Here is a 25,193-nt window from a genome sequence, read left to right on the forward strand (position 1 = left end):
ACCTTAGGCTTCTTAGAAGCTCATCCAAGCCATTTTCAATCGTGACAACTAGTGAAAAGAGTTATTCAAGTGTTCTTGGCTTATCATCTAAAAAAAAAAAAAAAAAAAATCGGTTGGTGTATCGGTTGTTCCTGACCGTTTTTTTTTTTTTTTATCATATATCATCCATAATTAGGAATGAGGATAACAATAATAACAATAATGAAAACTAATATCAATAAGAAGAAGGTGATGATAATGAATAGCACACATTTTACAAAAAGATGAGGAAGAAGCCGATTTTTTTTTATTATATATATATATATAAATATGAAATACTAAGAACTAATATATAAGAGATAAAGAATAACTAATTGAGATAATATAAAAGTACATTGTTATATTGATCAAAACAACATAGATCAAAGTAATGGAAGGAGGGAAACTTGATTCTAACTAACGATTGGCAGCATCAGGTTTGTGAATATCAGGAGAACCACCAGCATTAGGTAGAGGAGGAAGAGGATTATTTGAACCTACTGAAGGAGAACCTTGAACAGAATGATAACCTTGTTGAGGAGGAGCCATGGGTTCGTAAGGACCAGTTGTCGTGTTGATAGGTTGACCAGTAGTACCATCATAATAATAACCATTTTCGTCATAATAATTACCATTAGCATCATAACCAGCCGTGTCTTGTGGATAATAGTAAGCGCCACCATCGTGATAATCATAACCTTGTTGACCATAATGTTGCTGGTTTCCGGGATCATTATAGTAATTACCTTGGTCATTCAAACGAGGAATAGTAGGAGAAGCCATTGCAGCAGCACCAACACCAGCAGCACCAGTAGCAGCGCCCATACCTGTATGAGTCATGGCAGGTGAACGATGATGAGGGAAATCACGTTCAGCCAAGCCAAAGTCTTCAAAGTTTGCTTTACGTTGATTTGTTTTACTTGTACATCCACCACGACGATTCAACCAAGTCAATAAACCACCAAGGAGCGCAAGACCAACTATTAAGGAGAAGGAAAAGAAAAAAAAAAAAAAAAAAAAAAAAAGGAGTGAGAAAAAAAAAATATAAGGAAAAAAAAAAGACTTACCAACCCCGCCGACAACAGCTCCAACAATAGTAGGTGTAGTATTTTCGGAATCCTTGGAAGTAGAAGTTGAAGTTGCGGTAGAAGATGAGGAAGATGAAGAAGAAGAAGAAGTATGTTGAGTAGAAGAAGAAGAAGTGGAAGACGGAGTACTAGAAGAAGAAGAAATAATACTACTTGAAGAAGAGGATGGAATAATAGAAGAAGAGGAAGAAGAAGATGGAATGATAGGAGAAAAAGAAGAGGAAGAAGGACTGGGTGAAGGACTAGGTGAAGGACTTGGTGAAGGACTTGGAGAAGGACTTGGAGAAGATGGTTGAGAAGAAGAAGAAGGTACAGTTGCAGTTGGTTGTTGTGAAGGAAAACTGAAAGTTGGTATTATTTGAGATTGAATACCATTAAAAAGTTGTTGAAAGGATAATAGGAAAACGATGATCCATAAAGAAGTAGTTGACTTCATTTTTGATCATCAATTATTATATATGTCAAGTAAGAAATAAATAAATAAAAAAAAAAGGAAAAAAGAAAGAGAGTAAGAAAGAAAAAAAAAAAAGGAGAAAGAAAGAAAAAAAAAAAAAAAAAAAAAGAGAGAATTTTGATTTCATTGGGCCCTTTGATTATTTTATGTGTCACCTAAAAAAAGCTTATTTTACTTTTATAATCTACTTGAAACCATCTTTTTTTGAATTGATATTTATATATAAAAATAATACCTTTATACTTATAAATAATATTAAAATATTCAAAAAAAAGAAAAAAAAAAAAGATGATTGTTTATATTATTCAATTACTGTCTTTTTTTTCTTCTTCTGTTCAATAGAGTCTTCATTTTCTAATCATAAGCCTTTGACGTATCACAGTGTACAACCAAAAAAATAAAAATAAAAAAAAAGAAAGTTTTTTTTTTTTTTTATTTTTTTTGGTTTGTTGCCAATATCATAAATTGTACCAAGTTACAGTTCGTATCATACAACCTTTCGTTTGTCCTGCTCGTTTTCAAACTCAGTATTACCTTTCTTTCCCTTTTTTTTTTTCTTTCTTTCTTTCTTTCTCCTCGATCTTTTATGGAACAGTCTTCAAGTAAAGAAAACAAACCAATTTAGTCTTTATATATATATATATATGTTAACACACTTTATATTATCACTTTAGAAAAACGAAAACAACATTCTCCAACTACTGTAAGTAATCCTTGCTATGTTTTTTTTTTGTCATACTAATTCACTAATTTTGAAACAATAGCAACTTTTAAAAAAAACACGTATTGAATCAGTCAAAATTGAAAATGTGGATCTTAAGTTTGACACGGACACTTTACTATCGGACATGCAAGAAGAACCTGTTTCCTTATTATCAGTTACAACAGACGATAAAGCAGAACAACAACAGATCAATGATACTCAAACACTTCAAACAGAACCGAAATTACAATCTTGGAATAGCGCGTTAGATATCAGTCTGGAACAATTGAAATTACATTCTACAACAACAAAAAGAAATCGAATTATTCCTTCAAAATTAGATGTAATGACTTCAAATGAAACAAAGTTAAAATTCTGGTGGTTTGACGCTCATCAACATTATAAAAAAGGATTAATCTACTTATTTGGAAAGGTAAAATAATAATAATAATAATATACATTTTTAATTTATGATTTTATATAGGTCTTTGATCATACTACAAATCAATATGCAAGTTGCTGTGTCATCGTTGAAAACCTCCTTCAAACTATATTTGTGTTACCTCGAACCTATCTTTTGGATGGTAAAATATATATATTAAAAAGAAAGCTTTTTTTTTTTTTTGTTTGTTATATTCACTTTATTTTATATATAAATATATATATATTGTAGAAGAGAATGAAAACTCACAGAGGCAAATAGTAGATATATCTGATGTACAAAATGAATTTGCTCAAGTACTGGAACGATACAATATACGAGATTGGAAATGCAAGATACGAGAAAGGAAATATGCTTTTGGATTAGAAAATGTGCCTACTACTGCAAATTATTTGAAGATTCAATACAGTTTTCAAGGTAGGAATAATAATCAAGCATGGATAACATTTATTAACTTATACATTTTATGACTAAATTTATGACTAAATTTTGTAGAACCCAAATTACCAAGTAATATAAATGGTCTCACCTATAGTCATGTCTTTGGAACAAACACAAGCCCTTTGGAACATTTCTTAATTAAACGTCGTATCAAAGGTCCACAGTGGTTGGAAATTACTCAACCTAAATTTATTGATGAAGCAAAGGTAAAAAGATTTTATATTTAATTATGATTGACTTTTTTATTTTTATTTTTATTTTTTAAATAGGAAACTTGGTGCCGATATGAATTCACTGTTAACAATCCAAAATGTGTTTCACCTATTCAGAATCATCAAGATCATTCTGTATTGAATACTCCACCTCTTTCAGTTATGTCTCTCAATATTGATACTATGATGAATACGAATTCTTTGGGCTATGAAATTATAGCAGCAGCTGTCCTACATTTTCCAAAAGGTAATTTATATGATATTGTTTCAATAGTTAAGTATATTTGTATATATCATTAATTGTTTCTCTCTCTCTCTCTCTTTCTTTCTTTCTTACATTATTTTGATAACAGTCAAAATAGATGAAATTAGTCAATTAGAACACTTGGAGAACTCAAGATTTGTTGTCACTCGTCCTTATGGCAATTTAACTTCTTATTCACACTCTGACTTGGTGGATGCTTTGAAAAAACAACATGACAGAGGTCTTCCTATCAAAATCGAACAAAGCGAATATGCGTTGTTGAACTATATATGCAGTAATCTTTTTTTTTTTTTTTGAAAGGGGGGAATATTTGTTACTTTATTATTAAACTGATTTTTCTATAGGCAAAATCCATATTCTTGATCCAGATGTGATTGTTGGACATGGTCTCTCAAGGTTTACTTTAAACGCTCTATTCAATCGAATGAAAGAATGTGATATTCCTTTCTGGCATAAAGTGGGGCGACTTTGTTGGAAAAAGTAAGTAATTTACAATATACATACATACATTTATATATGTATATTAAGTTTTTTTCTTTCTTACTCTTCTCATTAGAATGCCCAAACTCGAAGCTGATTTCGGAACGACTCCATTCTCTGCTGCAAAAGAAAAGACATTACTGACTGGACGTTTGATCTGCGACACATTTACAGCATGTAAAGATTTAATCCAAACAAACTCGTATCATTTATCAGCATTAGCAGAATCACAACTGGGAATTCAGCGACAAACTGGGAGCATACATAATATGACAAACATACCTCTTGATGGTTCACATATACCCACAATTCTATTGGCAACTCATTGTTGGCTGGACGCATATTTGGTTATGGGACTTCTCTTCAAATTTCAAATCCTACCTCTGTCCAAAAAATTGACTAACATTGCTGGCAATCTATGGTCAAAATCACTCGAATTTTCAAGAATGAACAGGAACGAGTATCTCTTATTACACGAATTCCATCAACAGAAATATATATGTCCCGACAAGTCATTTCAGGATACTCAAGGTGTAGAACTAGAAGGAATGGAGGAAGAAGATGAATATGGTAAGCAAAGGTGTTGCATGTCTGTTATCAAAATGATAGGAACGGAAAAGATAAGAAGAAGGAGTAAGATCTCATACATTATTCTTTCTTTATATATATATATATATATATATGTATAGGTAATGAACCAACACCACCTCCGTCATTGATAAAAGCGAAAAAAGGACCTGCATTTACTGGAGGACTTTTATTGGAGCCCAAGATAGGATATCATGATCGCTTTGTCGTGCTTTTGGACTTCAACAGTTTATACCCAACCATCATTCAAGAATTCAATATCTGTTTTACTACTGTGCAACTGAAAAAGGTAATGAAAGGAATACATGCGACAAATTACTTACAATCTTCTATATAAATATTCTGCTCTAGGTTGATGAAGAATGTATATCTATACTTCCTAATGCTGGAACTCCTACTGGTGTACTACCTAGGTTGATGAGCCGATTTGTTCAAGAAAGAAGAAAAGTGAAAGAACGGATGAAATCACCAAACTTGGATGAAAATAAAAGGATGCAGGTAAATCAAAGCCATATTGAAATATTCCTTACATGATGCTAACTGGCATACAACAATGGATAATATAGTATGACATTGAACAAAATGCGCTCAAGTTGACAGCAAATAGTTTATATGGTAGTTTAGGTTCGGATTTCTCAAGATTCACAGCGAAACACTTGGCTGCTATGGTTACTGCTCAAGGGAGATCAATTTTGCGGGATACTGTAGATTCAGTAGAACACCATCTCGAATTGGATGTGGTATATGGTGACACAGATTCTATTATGGTGGCTACGCATGAAGATTCTTTGGAAAAAGCTCAATTGGTTGCTAGAAAAATACAAGATCACATCAATGGACGATATAAGCTACTGGAATTAGGTATTGATGGCTACTTTAAACGATTACTTGTTTTGGGCAAGAAAAGTTATGCTCCTCTGATAATGACAAAAAGTATGGAAAATCCTGATATATGGTTAGAAGAGATCAAGCCAAAAGGTTCCAATATTTTGCGAAGGGATTTATCAGAACTCTCTATCTATGCCACTGGGTAAAAAAAAAAAAAAAAAAAAATTGACAAGTGTGTTAACCAATACCATTGGTGTTTATTTCAATAGATGTGTACTCAGGATCATTCTTTCAGACGAGGTGAACAAATTGGATTCTATACACAATTTCTTAAAAAAGACTCGAAGCAAAGTTTGTACCAAGAAATTACCCATTGAAAAATTTGTTATTCATAAGGTAAGTCATTCGCATGGAACAAAAACAAAAACAAACGATAATACTAAATCTTTAATTTATTTATTTTTTCCAATGATGATGTTTAGCAATTGACAAAAAATATTGATGACTATACAAGTGCCAAAGGACAAGCCCATGTACAAGTAGCGTTGAAAATGAAACAAAACGGTCGAATCGTTAAAGGTGGAGATACTATATCGTATGTTGTATGTATAGCGGAAGATGAAGAAAATGTAGCTATGGTCGACAAAGTGGCTTTTCCAGAAGAAGCGAAACTAGGTGATAGAATCATTGGTAAGAAATATAGTTTTAAAATAGATATTGTGTAAAAAAAAAAAAAAAAAAATTGTGCTTACAGTTATATTTATCATTTTTTTTCCCTTAGATATCAATTGGTATTTACAATATGAACTTTTACCATCAGTGACTCGATTATGCCAACCTTTGATGGATACCAATGGATTTGCAGAGTGTCTTGGATTAAAGATGGGAAACAACTCGAAAAGAGAAAAGCAATTACAAAAAATACGACAACAACGACAACATATTCAAAGTTTGAATGAAACTACGCCCATGAAGAAATTGGATAGAATGAAACAAGTTCGAGCATTTCGAGTGCAATGTCAACATTGTCAAACCAACGTTAAGGTTCCCGGATACGCAAGATATTTGGTCTCTGATCAGATTTGGGTGTGTGGATTGCAATGTCCAAAGTGCCAATATATGATGTCAACAGCAAGTATCGCAACTCAGTTAGAACTGGCCATCCGATATTTTATTGGACTATATTATGAAGGTTGGTTTTATTGTCAAGATTGTGAATATCAAACCAAGGATGGCACTACCATGCAATGTAAAATTACGGAGGGTTGTAATGGATCATTGACTCGTGAAGTAAGTGAAATGATGATGATAATGAGAAGCATATATATATATATATATATATATATATTGACAATTTTTATTATTATTTGATGATGACTCAGTATACAGCAGATATGCTTTATGGTCAATTGTTGTACTTCAAGGGATTATTCGATATCAAAAAAGATGAAGATGTATTATCACTGGATGATGAAGGTATAATTATTTTTTTTTTTTTTGCATGATGGTTTGTGTTATGAACTCACTCTATTATTTTACTTTAGAGAAAACGAAACAAACCATAGCAGAACAATATAGTGAAGTGTTTGATATTCTCAACAGGATAATTCAACGATATTTAGATCAATGCGCCTATCGCTTTGTAAATATGAATACTTTTATAGAAACATATGATTTTATTCAATAAAAAAGAAAGTACCTAAACTTATTATCAATGTAGGACAAAAATAAGAAGGGGGTGAAATGTAGTTTTTTTTTTCATGCTTTTGTTTATTCTTCTAAAAAAGGGACGCTGAGTTTACACTAACTATCTCTGACAGTTTGAATACAACTACTATTGTTGTTATTGTTATGGTTATTGTTTTTATAGTATTTTACTATTGCGTACTATTGTTATCATCCCTCGGTCTTTCCATTTTCTACAAAAAAAAATCGGTCTGGTTCCCTTTTTTGACCCTTTCTTTTTTTTTTTTTCTTTTCCCTTTTTTTTTTTTTCTTCCTCTTTTTTATTTCCACTCTTTTTTTTTATTGGTTTTTTTTTTTTTTTTGTCTGGTTCATCAGTTACCACGCTTTTGTATGTAAGTATTACTTTGGATACTGTACTTTCTCAATACTAACAACTTATGTTACCTTTGCCCTTATTCAGACATCCTTATAGTACCTATGAAGAAAGCAATATCGAAAAGAGATCACCACGACTTCATTTACTCCAACAACAGGGACGATGAAAATAATACTTCACAGCATATATCTCCCTCATCTTCACCATTACTATCGGATTTAACCATCTCAACAAAACGACCTTCAAATAACAATGCCAAATCTTCTCGTTTATTAGGTTATGATATATCTCCTCAACGATCAGGCTCCTCAGCAGCAAGAAAAGCACGAAAAGCACATCGCTCCCATTTTAATCACCATTATGACCATAGATCACCAAGTCCAACTTCACCTATACCAATACTTGGTAGAAATTATGTTACTTCTTCAAGTAACAAACTTTGGCACCAAGGCAACAAAGGTAATTACAAAGAAATCTATATATCTTTATAAGAAAATTTTCATGTATTCACTGTCTCTTTTCTTTTTCTTCAATAGATATTATTAGCCAACTTCCATTCGAGCTCATATGTCAGATTCTCACTGAATTGGATGTGATATCATTACTCATATTAGGGCAAGTCAATCGAAGGTGGCGGGCGATTAGTACAATAGGCGATGAATGGCATCGAAGAATGCAACAACATGGATGGACACTTCATCTTCCTAAACATTGGCGACAATATATCACATCTTCAGATCAAATAGATTGGCGATATTGGTTTTTACAAAGGTATCGACTGGCCGAACGATGGCGATTAGGTCAAGTGACGGCGCACTACCTCTTGGGTCATACGGATAGTGTTTACTGTGTCCAATTTGATGATCGAAAAATCATATCTGGAAGTCGTGATCACTCTATCAAGATCTGGGATGCCGAATCTTATCAATGTGTGCGGACTTTGATAGGCCATGAAGGAAGTGTACTTTGTCTACAATACAATCAAGATTATTTGGTCTCTGGTTCTTCAGATTTTACCGTCATTGTTTGGTGTATGCGTACTTTAAGGCAATTGATGCGAATTAGGGTATTTAAAAAAAAAAAAAAAAAAAAAAAAAAAAAAAAAAACTCATTTTTATTATTATATAGGGTCATACCGCCAAAATTTCGGATGTTTGTTTCAATGATGAGTATATTGTTAGTGGATCCAAGGATACTACGATACGAATATCAAATTTGAAAACAGGGGAACTTATTCGTGTTATTCATGCTCATACTGGACCTGTCAATTCTGTCAAACTTTACAAAAACAAGATCGTCTCTGCCTCTCGGGAAACGGTGATTAAGATGTGGGATATCGAAACTGGTGAATGCTTACGTCAATTCTTGGGCCATACATATGGTCTGGCTTGTATACAGTACGATGGTCAAATTATTGTTAGTGGATCGAATGATCAAACCATTAAGATATGGAATGCAGAGGTATACTTGAAGAAAAGGAAAAAAAAATAATATATAAGAGTATTCATCTTTTTATTTTATTGAATCGATTAGACTGGAGAATGCTTGATCACATGCGAAGGTAAATGACAAATATACATATGTGAATATACTTTGTTTTATTATTTATTTATTTTATCCCTATTCTTTCAAATAGGTCATACTGGTTTGGTACGAGCATTGACATTTGCAAATGACCGAATTGTTAGTGCAGGATATGATCAAAGTATTCGTGTATGGGATATGAAATCAGGTGCTTGTTTATTGAACTTTCAAAGTGGACATTCAAGCTGGGTCTTTGATGTTCGATTTAATGACAAACGGATCATTAGTGCTAGTCAAGATCGAAGAATACTTGTGATGGACTTTGCTCAAGGTTTGGATACTCGATTTATCTGTCAATGAAATCAACTTTTCCCTTTTTATTATTGTTATTGTGATGATGATAATGATTTTGTTATTACTATTTTTATTATTATTAATATTATTATTATTACTGTTAGTTGTTACTATTAGTTGTACTCCATACCCACTTTATTTTCCTTTTCTTCATTTGTTCATTACCCTCTACTGTCGTTTTTATATATCTTCACTTTATACCATCTCTCACAATCAACATTTTAAATAAAAGAAGAAGAAAAAAAAATATCTTAATATATATAATACACCTGATGTCCCTTAACCTACTTTTCACCGCTGGAGCTCTATCTGTCTTAAACATCATCACCAGTTATCAAATAAAACAGTACTAAACAATCCCAGAATTTTTGCCAAAAAAAAAAAAAAAAAAAAAAAAAAAGAAAGTGCAATCATCACAGTATACACAGTAAAAAGAAAAAAAAAAATTGAAAAATGAATACTAGTATCGACTTTTCAATACATACGAGAAGTCAATATCGTCAGTATTCCATCATTAAGAAAAAATCATACTGACTAAAAATCAATATCTGGTCAATATTTTCTTTTTTTTCTTACCGTGAACATCTTTAACGTCAACATATATATATATATATATATATCATCGCATTGCAACTCTTACAATTATAAAATAAGTCAACAAAAAAAAAAAAAGAGGTTGACAAGTATATGGAAAACAAGAGTTTATTGAGCTTGTATAAAATCAATAAAATGGACACTATATATCTGTTCTACTATTTTCTGAACTAAAAGGAATGAACAGTGATAGTTCATTCAGCATTACCCTGGAGTCACCACGAGAAGGTATAATTATATTGACCCACAATATTTTTTTTTGTCATAGTGTTTTATATTCCTTGCCAACCATATGACTTGACATCACCAAGCATAGAGAACTAAAGAATGAAGGAAATGAAAGAATGAGTAGGCTATACATTATAGTAAAATAAATAGAATACTTACATAGTTCCTGCTTTCTTCGCTTGTGGTAATCCAACTACAAAAGAAGAGTAAAAAGATTAACACGCAAAAGCAGTCTATCACACCCATTACTCTTTTGTCTTACCTTTACTTGCTCCTTGTATATGCCTTGTTTATCCCCATCAATCAACTATAAAACATTAAAAAGACAAAGAGATGCTAAAATCAGAGTTTCATATGGCATCGATCATACCTATTATAAGAAGAGAAGAATGGTTGTATTGAAAACTGATGATTTATGATAAGTTTCATTGATAATATTACCTTTGCTTAGGATCCACCATCACCACCATCATCCTTCATACATAGAGTTTCTTATTTTGCCAGCCAAAAAGAAGAAGTCTTCTATCATTTCACCATTTTTGGAAAACTATTCTCAGCCTGGATGCTAATATAATAGAAGAAACAATGATCTCAGTAACTATTCATTCTTGTTATCATAGTTATTATTTATACGATATAAGCTTACGACGATAGATATCATTGGGAGACACACAGAATTCTCTTTTTTAACATCTATAAACAGAACTAGATTAGTTTGGTAAAGAAGATATCTTTTTTTTTATTACTCACCAAAACGTAAGCAATTAAAAAAAAAAAAGAAAGAAAGAAAGAAAGCGTGAGTGTATAATAAATTGGTATACTCATTTATTTGCTTACTGAACAACAAGGTCCTCCAACAAGAGAAGACGGTGAACGAAGTGGTGACCAAAGGAAAGGTATAATACAGGAACGATCTAAATAATTGAAGAGTAACATGTGTTAGTAAAAACTTTGTTTAAAAAGTTGGAAAAAAAGTTGGAAAAAAAAAAAAGAAAGAAAAGAGAAGGAAAAAAAAAAGTAAAATCCTTTTTTCTCTTAAGACCTTAATTTCTACGTGTTTCAAACTCCACATGTCACACTCTATCTAATCCTTTTTCTTATTAGTAGTAGCAGTACTACTAGTATTACATATTCCATTGTTTTTTTACAAAGAGAAAAAAATATATTGATATATTTTGACAATGTTATGATGAGAAAAGGACATTGATATTTTTTATGCAGTAGGACATGTACTACACTAAATTGATCTACCACATTCTAATATGTCAGGTTTGACTGATCTAGAAAACATAAGGGACATTTTAAAAATAATTCAGGGACAATAAAAAAGTAAATGGATGATGATTATTATACTCTTAAAATCATGATGACTTTATATGATGATAATGAACGCTTAACTCATATCATCATATTATATGAATTTGATAAAAAAGAGAGAAAGGTAACTTGTTCATCAAAAGTATATATTATAATACTATGGTTAATATTCAACTTATTATGAATTATAAAATCATCATTTCATATTATTCACATTATTATCATTTACTAATAATTCAATCTAAATCATCTTATTATTATTATTATTATTTATTCATCTATTCTACTTTTATTAAAATCATAAGTGTTTCCATAAATGGTATACATTCAAAGTCCGGTCTCAATGTGGGATATGTTGGATCAGATTCTCAAAAAAAAAAAAAAAAAGGTCTGGTCGAGATCAAAAAAAAAAAAAAAAGTCTGGAGATTGAAAAAAAAAAAAAAATTGTTGGAGACAATGGAAAAAAAGTTGGACCAAAGCTCTGACAAAAAGAAAAATTTGGCGCGCTCTTCACTTTTTTTTTACTTTTGCATTTTTTTTTTACTTTTTTTTTTTTAACCAATGACACTTTGGACATTGTTAAGTTACCATTATACATTACTTTTTTAATCTATAAAGTCACTCTTTATATATATATTATACTTACTTTATACTTATTCTTTCCTTTTTTTTTCTCTTCTTAGTCTTTCATATTATGAACTAATCTTTTTTTTTTTTTTTACTCTTTTTGTGGACATATAGTAGATAAGATATATGAAGGAATATACAATAGGATTAACTGCATATTGGATAAAAAAGAAGAGCAACTTAAGTAAAAGTATCCAACTCTTTATCATTGGTTTATTCAGTAGTTTAGTCTTTTAGTTATAATGTTTTACTTTATATTCACATTTAAAATAAAATTATATTTTTATTATTGTTTATTAGATTGTCATTTCACTATTATCATACCATCATTTATCTATTTGTAATGGACAGGCTATTGAACATATCTATCAACTATGGTTATCAAGCACAAGCAGAACACAATCAAGAGTATTATCTTTGAAGATAAGGCCAAAATACGATAATGAAGGATTTGTCAATCATTAATATCATCTTTTCTTTTTTTTTTTTTTTTTTTTTTTTTTGTTGATGGGCAGTATCACAAATACAAGTTTAGCTGTTTATATGTTACTCTATTCTCTATAAAGGCATCCTTGTTATCAAGATCGTTTGAATTCTCATCAGTTAGTTACCCTTGTGTAAATTGATATCGTTATCATTACTATCGTTGTCATCCTTCAAATATTATTGGTATAAGTCTTCAACTACAGTGGAATATATATATTATACACATCAACCATTAAACATTTATTTATTAAATAGATCGGTTGTCATGATACATCGTCCATCAGTCTTATTATGTTACTATCATTCAAGTGTTATGATCATTTTCAAGTATGGTCAATTACTGTATTCAAAGTAAGATATAAAAAAAAAAAAATGAAAAAGAATATTTAAAATATTATTCTCATTCTCTTTTTCTTCTTTCTTCTTTCTTTTTTTATTGCTTTAATACATCATCATCCTATATATACAGATCACAGAAACAAATGAAAATTAGATTCATAAAAAGAATGAATAACTAATGTAACTACAGTATATTATTAATAACAACTGGAAAAGGGAAATCAATTTGTGTGTAAATAGATGACATTTTTTCTATAGTTTCTTTTAATGATAGTTATTATATTCTTTTTATATTCTTCTTATTCTTCAATAAAGTTTTTCTTCATATCATCATCATCCTATTATTATTATTATTTATTCATCTAATTCTACTTTTAATGCAAATCATAAGTGTTTCCATAAATGGTATACATTCAAAGTCCGGTCTCAATGTGGGGTGTGTTGGATCGAGATCAAAAAAAAAAAAAGGTCTGGAGGTCGAGATCAAAAAAAATCTGGAGATTGAAAAAAAAAAAATGTTGGAGACAATTGGAAAAAAAGTTGGACCAAGCTCTGACAAAATAAAACTTGGCGCGCTCTCTACTTTTTTTTTTTTTTTTTACTTTTGCATTTTTTTACATTTTTTTTTTTAACCACTGGCACTTCGAACATTGTTAAGTTACCATTATACATTACTGTACTAATCTATATTATATTTTTAAAAGTCACTCTTTATATATATTATACTTACTTTATACTTATTCTTTCTTTCCTTTCTTCATCTTAGTTTCTCATACTATGAACTATATTTTTGGTTGGTTGGTTGGTTGGTTGGTTCTTTTTTTTTTTTTTTTTTTTTTTTTTTTACTCTTTCTGTGAACATATAGTAGGTAGATATATGAAGAAATATACAATAAGATTATGGATTTATAACAATGCTTTCTATTGGATAAAAGAATATCAAGTTAGGGAAAAGTAACCAACTCTTTATCATTGGTTTATTTAATAGTTTAGTCTTTTAGTTATAGTGCTTTACTTTATATTATCTTTTAAATAAAATCATATTTTTATTATTGTTTGTTTATTATATTGTCATTTCACATATTATTTATCTATTTGTTCTCGATCATCATCATTATCAAAAGGAGTAATAAGAAAGAATGATATGATTATCATTGTATTTTCACTAAAAAAATAAAACAAAATCCATATACACATCGGTATCTTGTTTCTGCTATTTCTCTTCATACATTACATCCATCATTTTTAAGAATAGATATTCTCTTGCTATCAATCATCATCATCATCTGTGATAATAGTAAGTTGTGCCTGTATACTGTTGATTGTTTGCCTTCTCTCTTACCAAAATAGCGATGCTGTTGATGATACTTTAGAATAGATCATGCACTTACTACATGATACACTCAAAGAAACGTTTTTATTAAATCATCACAACAATAGATAGTAGCAATAAGTACATACACAAAACATCATAGCAGGATAATTTAAATAATCAAACATTTTATTTAAACAAAAAGGTATTTTTACAAGAGAAAAGAAAGGGAATAAAGAAAAAAAATAACTAAATACCAACAATATAAAGAATATATACAATACTGGTGATAATAATGACAATGATAATAATAATACTAATGGAGACAGAGATGCCAATCAAGTAGAAAAACATAATGAGACCATCAAACATGGAAGAGACCAATCAAATAAGAAGAAACAAAAAAAAAGATAAGGACTAACCACGTAGTAAAGGATTCTGGAAGAAAATACCATGACAACGAGAGACAGATGAAGGAAACGGAAAGAAAGAGACCAAGCAGATAGAAAAAGAGACGAAGAGACCACACAAACACGAGAGGGAACAACAAGAGAGAGAGAGAGAGAGAGAGAGAGAGACCATACCACTAGAGAAAATAAACAACCAAGTAGGAAGAAAAAAAAAAAAGACCGTCAAAAGTACCTGTACACACAAGTTGACTTGCATCTCACAGTCCAACAATAAAAAAGATAAAAAAAAAAAATAAAACGATTAGTCCCTTAATCTATATCTTACCTTCATACTTGTCATTCCATCCAGTTCCAAACCAATAGAAGAGTCATAACCAGCTAAAGCTAGAGAAAATAAAAAAAAAAAAGGAAAGAAAGACGAGAGAAGAAAGGAAAAAGAAAAGAAAAGATACGTGATTGCTTTGAAAGATACCTCAATTCAGCCAACTCATAAACTCATTTCAATAAAAAAGATTTGACATTTATTATTATTTTTTTAGGCTTATCTTTTTACACCATTGGTTTGTTTTATATCATCGTTTCGTTTGACCAAAACCGAGAAGAAAAGAGATCTTGACAATTGGAAAAACCAGAAGAGTCATGAATTAATTATAAAACAAGTAAGTAAGTAAGTAATTATGTTTTATACTGTCTTTTTATTATTTTATTTTATTTTTTATTATTTTATTTTATTTATTTTTTTAAATTGACAATAATAGAATAAGAATCCATTACTGTCATTGTATTTTATATGTTACCTGTCATTATTCCAATATGGAGACGCGAATAAAGTGCGGAGAATGAGTAAAAAAAAAAAAAGTGTGGAGAAACGGAAAGAGAAAGAAAGAAAAAAGAAAAATGTGGGGAAACGAAATAAAATAAAAAAAAAGAAATGGAAGCAAAAGTCCGAATTGATAAAAGTGACGTACCAAAGTAAAGAAAAAGAATATATTGTAATGTAATAATGAAGAGTAATGTACAATTAAAAAAGTAGACTAGTTTTTGACATTTTCCTTTCACTGTTGATAATATATTTAGATCGAGTCGAATACAATCTATGACAAAAATATATGAAAAAGAGAATTAATATGATTCCATGTTGTTTCTTGTTTTTCACATTATTGTTAAAAAGTCTTTAAACTTTGATTCTCTTTGCTTGGATTCAGCTGTCATTTAATTTATTTAAGGAACCAGGTACAGAAATGCATTAATGGATTAATATTAGAGAAAAGTAATAATAGTAAATAGTAATAATGATTATGATTTTATTAAAGAAGAAGAATATAGATATATATAATTGATATATTAAGTATGGTAACTAAACTACAAGTAAAAAGAATCACTAATGATTCACAAGCCAGAATAGGAGAAAAAGATCAAGAAGATACTTCTAATCTAACCTACTTGCATATTTGATTGTATAGATTATGATTGCATGATAATGTTAGTGATTTGATGAATACCCATGTTCTATTTATTAAAAAAAAAAAAAGATGAAATGATAGGTAAAAGAATATAAATGATGTAAATGTCTATAGTACAAAGTTTCTATCTATTGATCAGTATGTAGAATAAATATAATCAAATAAAATGAATGTAAACAGATGAATAGATGAATCAAGGAATCGGCCAATCGCACTGATTGGGAAGTATCAACACGGTCATTGGAGTTTTTCAAATCGCAAGAAGTCCACAGCAATGTCAACAGATTTCTTTTTATGGAATTTGTACATCATTGGGACATCAAACTATAGGCATATATGGAAGAAAGGGACAGTTAATATCTTCATAGAATGATTGATTCTCTTTTTTCTTTCAGTTACCTTCATTTCTGCCACCACTTCACAAGTGACACCCCATTCCTTGGCTTTTTTCATAATATGCTATGAACAAAAAAAAAAAAAAAAATGTTAGAAGATATCTTTTTTATATCCCATCCTTTATTTTTTTTATCATACTTCTCGTGTGCTTGTTTTATGTAAAGAGTAGACAGCATGGTTTGATAACTAAGAAGAATCAGATAAACAACAACAAAAAAAAAAAAAAAGGATTAGTATTATACCGTGTACCGTTTTCTTTTCTTTTCTAGTTACTTCAATTGCTTTTTTCAATAACACCATATCTACACCTTTGTTCTTGGTCCCAAAAGGTGGATTCATGACTATAGTATCCAAAGAGCCTTTGTATCTATCCAATAGTTGAGAGTCCACACTGAGGTCCGTTAATACAAAATCAATGTCGGTTTCGAATTCCTCACTGTTTTGTTGAGCAATGGCAATAGCGTCAGGATCAATATCAAATCCTACGTTATATCTATAAATATAATAAACGTGAATGAAAGTACTAGTTAAACCAAATCTACCATTTTCTTTTTTTTTTAAAAAAAAAAAAAAAAAAATTTACCCAGCACCTAAAATATTAGCAGCTATGCTCAGTATCCCACATCCAGAACCAAAATCACCTACAGCCTTATCCTCTATATCATTGTACACCGTATCAGCCGTATATAACATTCGTGCAGCCAAATGAGCAGTAGTAGGATATTGTTCGAAATGAATCTTGGGATCGCCTATAAAAAGAATCAACAATAAATTAAAAACAAAAGAATATATATATATATATATACTTACTAAATACTTCACAGTCTTGTAAAATGCTTTCCAATTCTTTTAGTTTCATGACGAGGATTGATGCAAAAGAATAAAAAATAAAAGGAGAAAAAAACAATAAAACAAAAAAAAAGAATAGAAAAGGATTTCAGGGCGGTGTTCAAAAAACTACACATTTTTACATTTGTCTATAAAAATGGGCTATACAATATCTAGAAACTGTCTCACCCTCAGTCTCAAAAAAATTTGGTGGGTCAGGTCCCAAAAAATCCGTATTTTGGTGTTGTACGGGGCCAAAATGCAAAAATACTGATGCCAAATACTTCAGTATTTTGACCTCTCGTTCTCATCTGAGTCTCAAGCAATGGGTTAATACAGAAGGGTTAGTATCATTTGGATAGGCAAAGTTTCTTTTTCCACTTCATATGTCATCTTGATGATTTGAAAAATAAAAATAAAAAGTAAAAATCTTTCCTTTTCTTTTGTCTTGTTTTTTTTTTTTTTTATTTTTTATTTTTTATTTTTCTTTCTTTACCTTCTTTCGATCTCCTGTTTTTTTTTATTCCATATACATATATACGTGATCATGGATGATCAACAAATCCAACAAGACAATGATGTCCACACATTGATGAAGTATCAAAATGAAGCGACATTGACAAGAAATCGGGCACAACGTCCGATCAACACGATTATAAACCATTTACCAAAACAAAAGGAATGGCAGGTATGGCATCTCTATTTTTTGATTTACAGTATGACGGATGATGAAGCTGGATGACGAATGAAGCTGGATGACGGATGATGCTGGATGACGGATGATGGATGATGACGGATGATGGAAGATGACGGATGATGGATGATGATGGATGCTGGATGATGGATGATGGATGATGGATGATGGATGATGGATGATGGATGATGGATGATGGATGATGGATGATGGATGATGGATGATGGATGATGGATGATGGATGATGGATGATGGATGATGGATGCTGGACGACGATGGATGATGGACGATGATGGATGATGGACGATGATGGATGATGGACGATGATGGATGATGCTGGATGCTGGATGATGCTGGATGACGGATGATGGATGATGATGGATGGTGGATGACGGATGATAGATGATGATTTTTTTTTTTTTTTTGTAATCTTATCTTCACCTTTTTTTTTTTTTTTTTGTACTTTTATGGTTCTGTACTATTGAAGCAAATATATCCTGACTATTATCTTTGGTCAGGATGTGTTTTTTCCACAACTTTATATAAGCAATTCGAAGATCAAGTGCTAAAAGCACAAGAGAATGATGAACGACTTTCATTTCAAGTCAAAAATCCAGTTAGCTTTACCTGAGTTATCTTCACGATTGACCAGTGGGTTTGGATCAATTACTACAGCAATCAAAGCTATGAATCATGATCATCAGTTAAATTTCCTGCCTCTTTATATTTCTGTAGTTTCCTCGCAACCTATCATCATTGCATCAAATTTGGACTGAAGATGTGTGATGACATTCTCTTTCAGCTATATTAATAGCAATATACACCTTGCCTACTAATTTATAAGGTAAACCAAGAATGAAAAGTCAATTCAGTCATCCCTCATCCAATTAATAATGATTATCATCATCAAAAAGAAAAAAAAGAGCCATGGAAATGTATTGTTGTGTATCACGAAAAGCAATATAAATTTTATTTCAAAAAAAAAAAAAAATCCACATACTGACTAACTAAAACCATCACTACTGTATCTATTATAGTACCAACCAAAAACCTTCGTCCACCACCGAGATCCTAACAACAAGCTGCCGCCCTTCCTAACCAAAAGAAGCTTGTCATCAAGTCAGTTTTTCGTTCACATTACTAGTAAAATAAAACCAGGCCAAGTAATTCACATTCTACTATAAAATATTTTTGTCATTACCTGTACTAAATCCTACATCCAAAATGAAAGGGTTTCCCCATGTATTTTGTAAATCCCTTTTTCAAAACGCTCCAAATCCAATAAAACCTACCATGAAAAGATCGCGCAAACAAAAAGGACACCCAATGTGGAAAAAAAAGTGGATGGAGACAAGAAAAGAAATAAAAAAATAAAAAAAAAAGCAAAACGCGCACAAAAGGGTGGGTTTTTGAAGCCCGTCCACTGTCGACAACTTGCCTTTTTTTTTGATTCTCTTTTTTTCGCCCCAACCCCAACCTTGCAAATTGATTTTTTTCCTGTAGTCGATAAATTTCAGCAAAACCTTTATATTCAGTCATCATCCATCGCCCATCATCCATTACCCATTATCCATTACCCATCACCAATATATTACATATTTCGTAAAGAAAAAAAAAAGATTACTTTATGCATCTCGGTAAGACTGTCCAAATTGACGTGGATGACTTTAAACAGCCACAATTTTATGATTATTTCAGATATCAAACAAGTTTTTATTTTAATGGAAGGTAAGAAGTGTAATATTTTTTTATCATAATAGTTCAAGAGAAATAAGAACAGTAAATGACAAAGCAATCATCCATCATCCATCGTCCATCAACCGTCGTCCATCATCCATCATCCATCATCCATCATCCATCATCCATCATCCATCATCCATCATCCATCATCCATCATCCATCATCCATCATCCATCATCCATCATCAACTAGAATCAATAAAAGACTGAATCAAATATAAAACAACGTTTTGTTTCCGACAAACAGAACAAACTAAAGAAATAAAATAATAATAGTATAAAATATATATCATATGCATTTTTTTTTAAAAAAAAAAAGAAGGTATTTCGTGTCAGAGGAACTAATCTGTGAATGTTGTTTGAGATGCTTGTAGTCGCCTTTGGCTTTTAGAATTATTTTGGCCAGTTGTCCAGGAGAGCAGGAGAAAAGAGATTTTATTGGCTACTTTTTATCGCGGGGGGTGAGGATATGATAATATAAACTTTGGATTGTTGATTCTTTAAAGTTTGATTATAAAATCTTTTTATTGTTTGTTAAAAATGATTTGAATTCAATAATAAAGATATTTATGTTAAATAGAAGTTTATTTTGATTCGGCTGTAATGACAATGGCATCATCGGATATAAGAAATTAAAAGGAACTACATAAATTGTTTCATCATAGGCATTATTTGTCGTTATTGTAGATTTAATGATGATAATATATGAAATTTGCTATATGCAGATTTATTATTGATTTTTTTTTTTAAAAAAAAAAAAAAGGAGCAAAAACGATTACATAGAATCATGGTGAGGGTAGCAAAATGATAGACTTAAACACGGTGATTGTAATTTTGATTGATTTTGTACAACCATTTCATGCGATGGCAAAAAAAAAAAAAAAAAAAAAAAAAAAAAAAAAAAAAAAGGAAGAAGAAAAATAATAGTAGATAAATAGAATAAAGGCGAAAACTGGGAAGATCCGTCATTCCGAGAGAAAAAGTGACAGTTTTCGTGTAACCGCATGGCACTTTGAAGGGAGCACTTTTTTTTTTATAATGATGATGATGATGATGATGATGATGATGATGATGATGTGTTTTATTTACCATGGTTTTGATTGATTGATTTTCATATATAAAATAAATAAATAAAAAAAAAAGCATAAAGACAACAATAAGGATATAAATCATTTCATAAAGTGAATGGAGAGGGGTATCAACAATATATAAATCTGTATATACTAGTAAACTTGATTTCAATGAATTTCATTTTCATTAACAAAAAAGCATATTATCATTTTGGTCTTTTCACTGGAGCAGGATATGGCCTTGGAAGAGGAGGTTTGGTAGGTCTATCAGGAGGCATTTCTTTTATATATATGTATAGATAGATAGATAGAATAACTTCTTTTTACAAAACTGAATGTGAATAATAAAAAAAAAAAAAAAGAAAAGGTATGCAAGTGATTTATATATCTTTTTTTTGATGACGATGTTTTAGTGATGATACAAGTTTAGTTGTCAAAGAAGAATTACCTTTTTCAGATTTAGTCGCATGGCTGACACACTTCCCTCTTTTTGGATAGGAGATTTTATTTTTGATGATGATAATATCGTTGTAAAAAAAGGGCGTTTTTGTTGTCAACAACAGTTCCTTCTTTATTCTTAACCTTTTAGATATATTGATATATATTTTCTTTTTCTCTCTTTGAAACAAAATAGCTTAAAAAAAAAAGTGTTTGAAAAATCATCTGATGATGATGAAGTTGAATTCATGATAAAATAAAAAAAAAATGCCCAATTTTGTTATATTATAAAGTGATACATCCATAAAAACGCCCATTTTCTAACCAAACCAAGTAACATCTATCAAACTATATAAACGCCCTATTTTTAACATGATGATGATCCCGTTTCCCTTTTTTTTTTTTTATTTTTTATTTACGGATGGTATGAAATAATAATAATAATAAGCGGGCAAGCGAAGGCGCGTGTAACAATAAATGGAAATAAATATGCGCCCGCCCTTTTCTTGTAACACACACGTACTCATACATACATATATATATATGCATATTATTTCATAGAAAGGTTGACAAGCTGGGTTTTCATCTATTATTGTAAAACAATCATTAAAACGACAAATAGAGAAGTTCTTTGTTGGGGCTCCATGAAACCTTTTTTTTTTTTGATTTATTTATCTTCATCTAGAGATTTCAGTCGCTGCGAGTCTCCTTCCCCTCCTTTTTTTTTTTTTTTTTTTGATATGGTTTACTTATATGAGTTTCAAAAGTCGATCCCCCCGCCACTCTCTCTCTCTCTTTCACACACACTCGGATGACCCGTTCCGATTTGCCTTCTTATTGTTTGATGATTCCAGTGATGATGTTCTTCCTATAATGAAAAGTAATGATGACTCTACGACTTTATGATAATGCTTCCTATGATGATAAGTTTATGATGGTGATGATGATGATGATAATAATAACTCTATGACGATGATGATGATTATAACTCTATGATAGTGATGATGATTATACGATAAAAAGGGTGATGGAAAAGTCACGTTGGTCAATTTTTTCACATACATACGTACATATTATATTAGTTTTGTTTGAATTCTTAGATGATGAAAAACCGAGTCAAAGAAAAAATCCAAGTTGAAACCAAAATCCCATATTTCTTCAAACTCTTGTTATTTTATGCAACGCTATATTTCCAAAATATGCTCAATAGGCGATTTCAATTGGCCAGTTTGAAAATCAACTTTTTTTTTTTTTTTTTTTTTTTTTACTAAATCTGGGAAAATAAAGTACCGCCTTTTCTTCTCTTTTCTTTTCTTTTGTCTCTTTTCTTTTCTTTTGTCTCTCTTCTTATATATATATATATTCTACTTATTCCATTGATCACAACAACACGAAATACAAAAGTAAAAAAAAAAAAAAAAGAAGAGCCCTGCCGACAAAACAGAATTTAATGGACTCTCCTACGAATGCAACTGACTCTGCCATTTCGACCCTGTTGGTGATTGATGAAGAAGAGGAATCAGTTTTATCTTCATTAGCCATTGGTATGATCGTCCTTTGTGCACTTTCTGTTCTTATCTTGACTATTGTCTGTATATTGATCTTACGCAAGCGTTACTCTCCATCGACATCAACCTCTCTAGCCGATAAAGATGACTCACCACGACCAGTAGAGAAAGACCGAGAAAAAGGCCCTTTTACTTTACCATTAGCAATGACGAAACGACGACCATTTTGGACAATCTTATCGAGACAGAGAACAAGGCAAGGAATAACCACGTTGGATGAAATCCCATTACCTACCACAGCAACTTCATTAGAAGTGATGTTTGAAGAAGGATATGACACCAAGGCATTTTTCTCCCCACGACACCATTGGACGACCTCCTCTTTGACCAGTGCGACTTCATCTTTTGTTGATGATCCTTGTATTATAGACTCTTTGGAACGACAGAAACACATCAATGATATGTATTATACCTCTCATCCGCCATACCATCATACTTTCTCATTGGCTTCTTCTAATCGCACCACTTTGTACAACAATCATCCATTCAACTCTTCTTTGATTTCTTTATCATCCACGGAAAAACAAGAACAAGAGGCCGAATTACAACGTTTGTCTATCTCCTCTTATCATGTGTGGTAGTTTATCATTATTATTATTACTATTATTATTATTATTACTATTATTACTATTATTATTATTACTATTATTATTATTACTATTATTATTATTTATTTATTTGTATTTTTAGTGCTAGTTTACTTTTGTATTTTATCTTTTATTTTTGACGCAATAAAGAAAAAGGAGTCTATTCTACTTTATTACTGTTTTTGACTTTAGAGAAGATGGATCCAATTGATCAATGATAGATGAAATGATGCGTGCATGCTCATAATGACAGTATCCCATGGCAACGCTCCATTTCCAAATCATATTTGTTTGTCTTTCTTCGGTTTCATAAAAGGACCATAACGATGAGGATGATGGAATAGAAAATCGATTGGATTCAGTGATCAGTCTCAAGAACGGACGATGGTTTTTTTCCAAACGAGTATGATGATGGTGAAGATGGTAAGGATGACGATGATGATGGCACGGATGATGATGATGAGAATAAGGATAGTGATCTGTTAGTAGTACTTGGAGAAGGTATGGTTGCTGATGGTGTTAAAATCATTTTCGTACCTACCATTGTATTATCCATAGAATGATTTATCATCTGATGCTGATGATGATGATGATGATGATGATGTCTTGTTGTACTTTTCATGATGGGAGAAGGAAGAGTTAATGGTGGTAGTGAGTCATGATCTTGTTTGGAACATGCCAAAGTGGTAGTGGTTGAAGGTGATGAAGAATAAAAGGATGAACCATTCTTAACATGACAAGAGGGAAGCATAGGAATAAAAGTATCTTGATGATGATGATGATGATAGGTAGAGGAAGGATGGACTTGACTGATAGTATTCTGATCATCATCATCATCATCATTCAATGAAGTATTTTTTTCATTCATATCATCCTCCTTCCTTTTTAATCCCTTTTTCTTTTTTTTCTTATTGGCCATATCGTCCAAGTAGAATTCATGTTGTTTTTGATACCATGTCCATCGAAGTTTTTCATATTCCAACAGCCTTATTTTTCTTTTCTTTTGTCTTTGTCGCCAATAAAAATACCGGACACAATAAACGATAAGATAGAACCCAATTATACTAGATGAGATGATCGGGACATAATGTCGATAACTTGGTAATTGTTGAATATAATTCACTCTTTCTTCTAGTGTATCTGTTATATTCAATAAAACCATCCTTTTATGAATATTTATCACATCCGATTCATGCAAGGCAGTAGAAAAAGAAAAAAAAAAAAAAAGAATGAAATGCAATACAGGGTAATAATGATTAATCCAAGTTCCTTTCATGTTTTTTTTTTCTTTTTCACTCTGAAGGATTTCTATTCTGGAAGTTAGTTCGGCTTGTAATCTAATATAGAGCAAGAACCAGGGAGAAAAAAAGAAAAAGTTTCCATAAGGAAATCATGCGTCGTACTCTTGTTCGGCTCAATACTAATCATCCATTGACAAAAAAGAAACCCTCCTTTTCTATGATTGTTCTGTCAAGCTGCATGGAAAGATCGCACCGACTTATGTCCCATGTTGAGACCACGAGATATCATGTTGGTTTGTTCTTTCATGTATGTTGGCGTCATATATTACTTTCTACTACCATCACTGAGAAATACCCAAATAGAATAAGTAGATATATATAAAAAACAACAAATT

The 25,193-nt window shown here is 30.9% G+C and overlaps 7 protein-coding genes across 7 annotated transcripts; 4 read left to right on the plus strand and 3 right to left on the minus strand.

Annotated features, from left to right (window-relative positions):
* Nucleotides 1-260: 260 nt before the first annotated feature.
* BX664DRAFT_383358 (uncharacterized protein) lies at nt 261-1,598 on the minus strand. The gene is made up of 2 exons (XM_051549112.1): nt 1,086-1,598; nt 261-998 (listed from the first exon to the last, which is right to left on the minus strand). The coding sequence occupies exons 1-2, from the start codon at nt 1,540-1,542 to the stop codon at nt 436-438; spliced, it is 1,020 nt and encodes a 339-aa protein (XP_051403233.1). The 5' UTR covers nt 1,543-1,598; the 3' UTR covers nt 261-435.
* A 475-nt stretch (nt 1,599-2,073) lies between these two features.
* On the plus strand, nt 2,074-7,240 carry BX664DRAFT_275449 (uncharacterized protein). The gene is made up of 18 exons (XM_051541284.1): nt 2,074-2,162; nt 2,235-2,263; nt 2,325-2,696; nt 2,748-2,847; nt 2,937-3,122; nt 3,201-3,352; nt 3,416-3,605; nt 3,712-3,897; nt 3,968-4,103; nt 4,180-4,673; nt 4,793-4,980; nt 5,043-5,189; nt 5,258-5,721; nt 5,789-5,915; nt 6,002-6,209; nt 6,301-6,809; nt 6,902-6,995; nt 7,064-7,240. Exons 1-18 carry the CDS (start codon nt 2,147-2,149, stop codon nt 7,204-7,206), a joined length of 3,741 nt encoding a protein of 1,246 aa, XP_051403234.1. The 5' UTR covers nt 2,074-2,146; the 3' UTR covers nt 7,207-7,240.
* A 317-nt stretch (nt 7,241-7,557) lies between these two features.
* Nucleotides 7,558-9,587, plus strand: BX664DRAFT_325374 (WD40-repeat-containing domain protein). The gene is made up of 6 exons (XM_051544012.1): nt 7,558-7,598; nt 7,667-8,041; nt 8,119-8,648; nt 8,711-9,043; nt 9,116-9,143; nt 9,219-9,587. The coding sequence occupies exons 2-6, from the start codon at nt 7,684-7,686 to the stop codon at nt 9,464-9,466; spliced, it is 1,497 nt and encodes a 498-aa protein (XP_051403235.1). The 5' UTR covers nt 7,558-7,598; nt 7,667-7,683; the 3' UTR covers nt 9,467-9,587.
* On the plus strand, nt 9,471-9,698 carry BX664DRAFT_325377 (uncharacterized protein). The gene has a single exon (XM_051544013.1). It carries the CDS (start codon nt 9,501-9,503, stop codon nt 9,687-9,689), a length of 189 nt encoding a protein of 62 aa, XP_051403236.1. The 5' UTR covers nt 9,471-9,500; the 3' UTR covers nt 9,690-9,698.
* Nucleotides 9,699-16,269: 6,571 nt separating this feature from the next.
* Nucleotides 16,270-17,512, minus strand: BX664DRAFT_325378 (S-adenosyl-L-methionine-dependent methyltransferase). The gene is made up of 6 exons (XM_051544014.1): nt 17,444-17,512; nt 17,217-17,382; nt 16,907-17,126; nt 16,772-16,819; nt 16,637-16,696; nt 16,270-16,561 (listed from the first exon to the last, which is right to left on the minus strand). Exons 1-6 carry the CDS (start codon nt 17,490-17,492, stop codon nt 16,475-16,477), a joined length of 630 nt encoding a protein of 209 aa, XP_051403237.1. The 5' UTR covers nt 17,493-17,512; the 3' UTR covers nt 16,270-16,474.
* Nucleotides 17,513-22,852: 5,340 nt separating this feature from the next.
* On the plus strand, nt 22,853-23,551 carry BX664DRAFT_356294 (uncharacterized protein; the record flags this gene model as incomplete). The annotated part of the gene is made up of 1 exon (XM_051547874.1): nt 22,853-23,551. The coding sequence occupies one exon, from the start codon at nt 22,853-22,855 to the stop codon at nt 23,549-23,551; it is 699 nt and encodes a 232-aa protein (XP_051403238.1).
* A 301-nt stretch (nt 23,552-23,852) lies between these two features.
* BX664DRAFT_71088 (uncharacterized protein) lies at nt 23,853-24,779 on the minus strand. The gene has a single exon (XM_051549701.1). The coding sequence runs from the start codon at nt 24,717-24,719 to the stop codon at nt 23,916-23,918; it is 804 nt and encodes a 267-aa protein (XP_051403239.1). The 5' UTR covers nt 24,720-24,779; the 3' UTR covers nt 23,853-23,915.
* Between the last annotated feature and the right edge of the window lie 414 nt (nt 24,780-25,193).

The sequence above is a fragment of the Halteromyces radiatus genome, assembly GCF_025201355.1.
Source record: "Halteromyces radiatus strain CBS 162.75 chromosome Unknown BX664scaffold_2, whole genome shotgun sequence".
Classification (NCBI taxonomy): Eukaryota; Fungi; Mucoromycota; class Mucoromycetes; order Mucorales; family Cunninghamellaceae; genus Halteromyces; species Halteromyces radiatus.

Coding starts and splice junctions, on each gene's coding strand:
- BX664DRAFT_383358 (XM_051549112.1), bottom strand. CDS start 1,542: ATGAAGTCAACTACTTCTTTATGGATCATCGTTTTCCTATTATCCTTT. Junction 999..1,085: donor AGCTGTTGTCGGCGGGGTTG/GTAAGTCTTTTT, acceptor TCTCCTTAATAG/TTGGTCTTGCGCTCCTTGGT.
- BX664DRAFT_275449 (XM_051541284.1), top strand. Junction 3,353..3,415: donor AATTTATTGATGAAGCAAAG/GTAAAAAGATTT, acceptor TTTTTTAAATAG/GAAACTTGGTGCCGATATGA. Junction 5,722..5,788: donor CTCTCTATCTATGCCACTGG/GTAAAAAAAAAA, acceptor TTATTTCAATAG/ATGTGTACTCAGGATCATTC.
- BX664DRAFT_325374 (XM_051544012.1), top strand. CDS start 7,684: ATGAAGAAAGCAATATCGAAAAGAGATCACCACGACTTCATTTACTCC. Junction 8,649..8,710: donor GGCAATTGATGCGAATTAGG/GTATTTAAAAAA, acceptor ATTATTATATAG/GGTCATACCGCCAAAATTTC. Junction 9,044..9,115: donor TTAAGATATGGAATGCAGAG/GTATACTTGAAG, acceptor TGAATCGATTAG/ACTGGAGAATGCTTGATCAC.
- BX664DRAFT_325377 (XM_051544013.1), top strand. CDS start 9,501: ATGATGATAATGATTTTGTTATTACTATTTTTATTATTATTAATATTA.
- BX664DRAFT_325378 (XM_051544014.1), bottom strand. CDS start 17,492: ATGAAACTAAAAGAATTGGAAAGCATTTTACAAGACTGTGAAGTATTT. Junction 17,383..17,443: donor ACAAGACTGTGAAGTATTTA/GTAAGTATATAT, acceptor TTCTTTTTATAG/GCGATCCCAAGATTCATTTC. Junction 16,697..16,771: donor ATAAAACAAGCACACGAGAA/GTATGATAAAAA, acceptor TTTTGTTCATAG/CATATTATGAAAAAAGCCAA.
- BX664DRAFT_71088 (XM_051549701.1), bottom strand. CDS start 24,719: ATGGTTTTATTGAATATAACAGATACACTAGAAGAAAGAGTGAATTAT.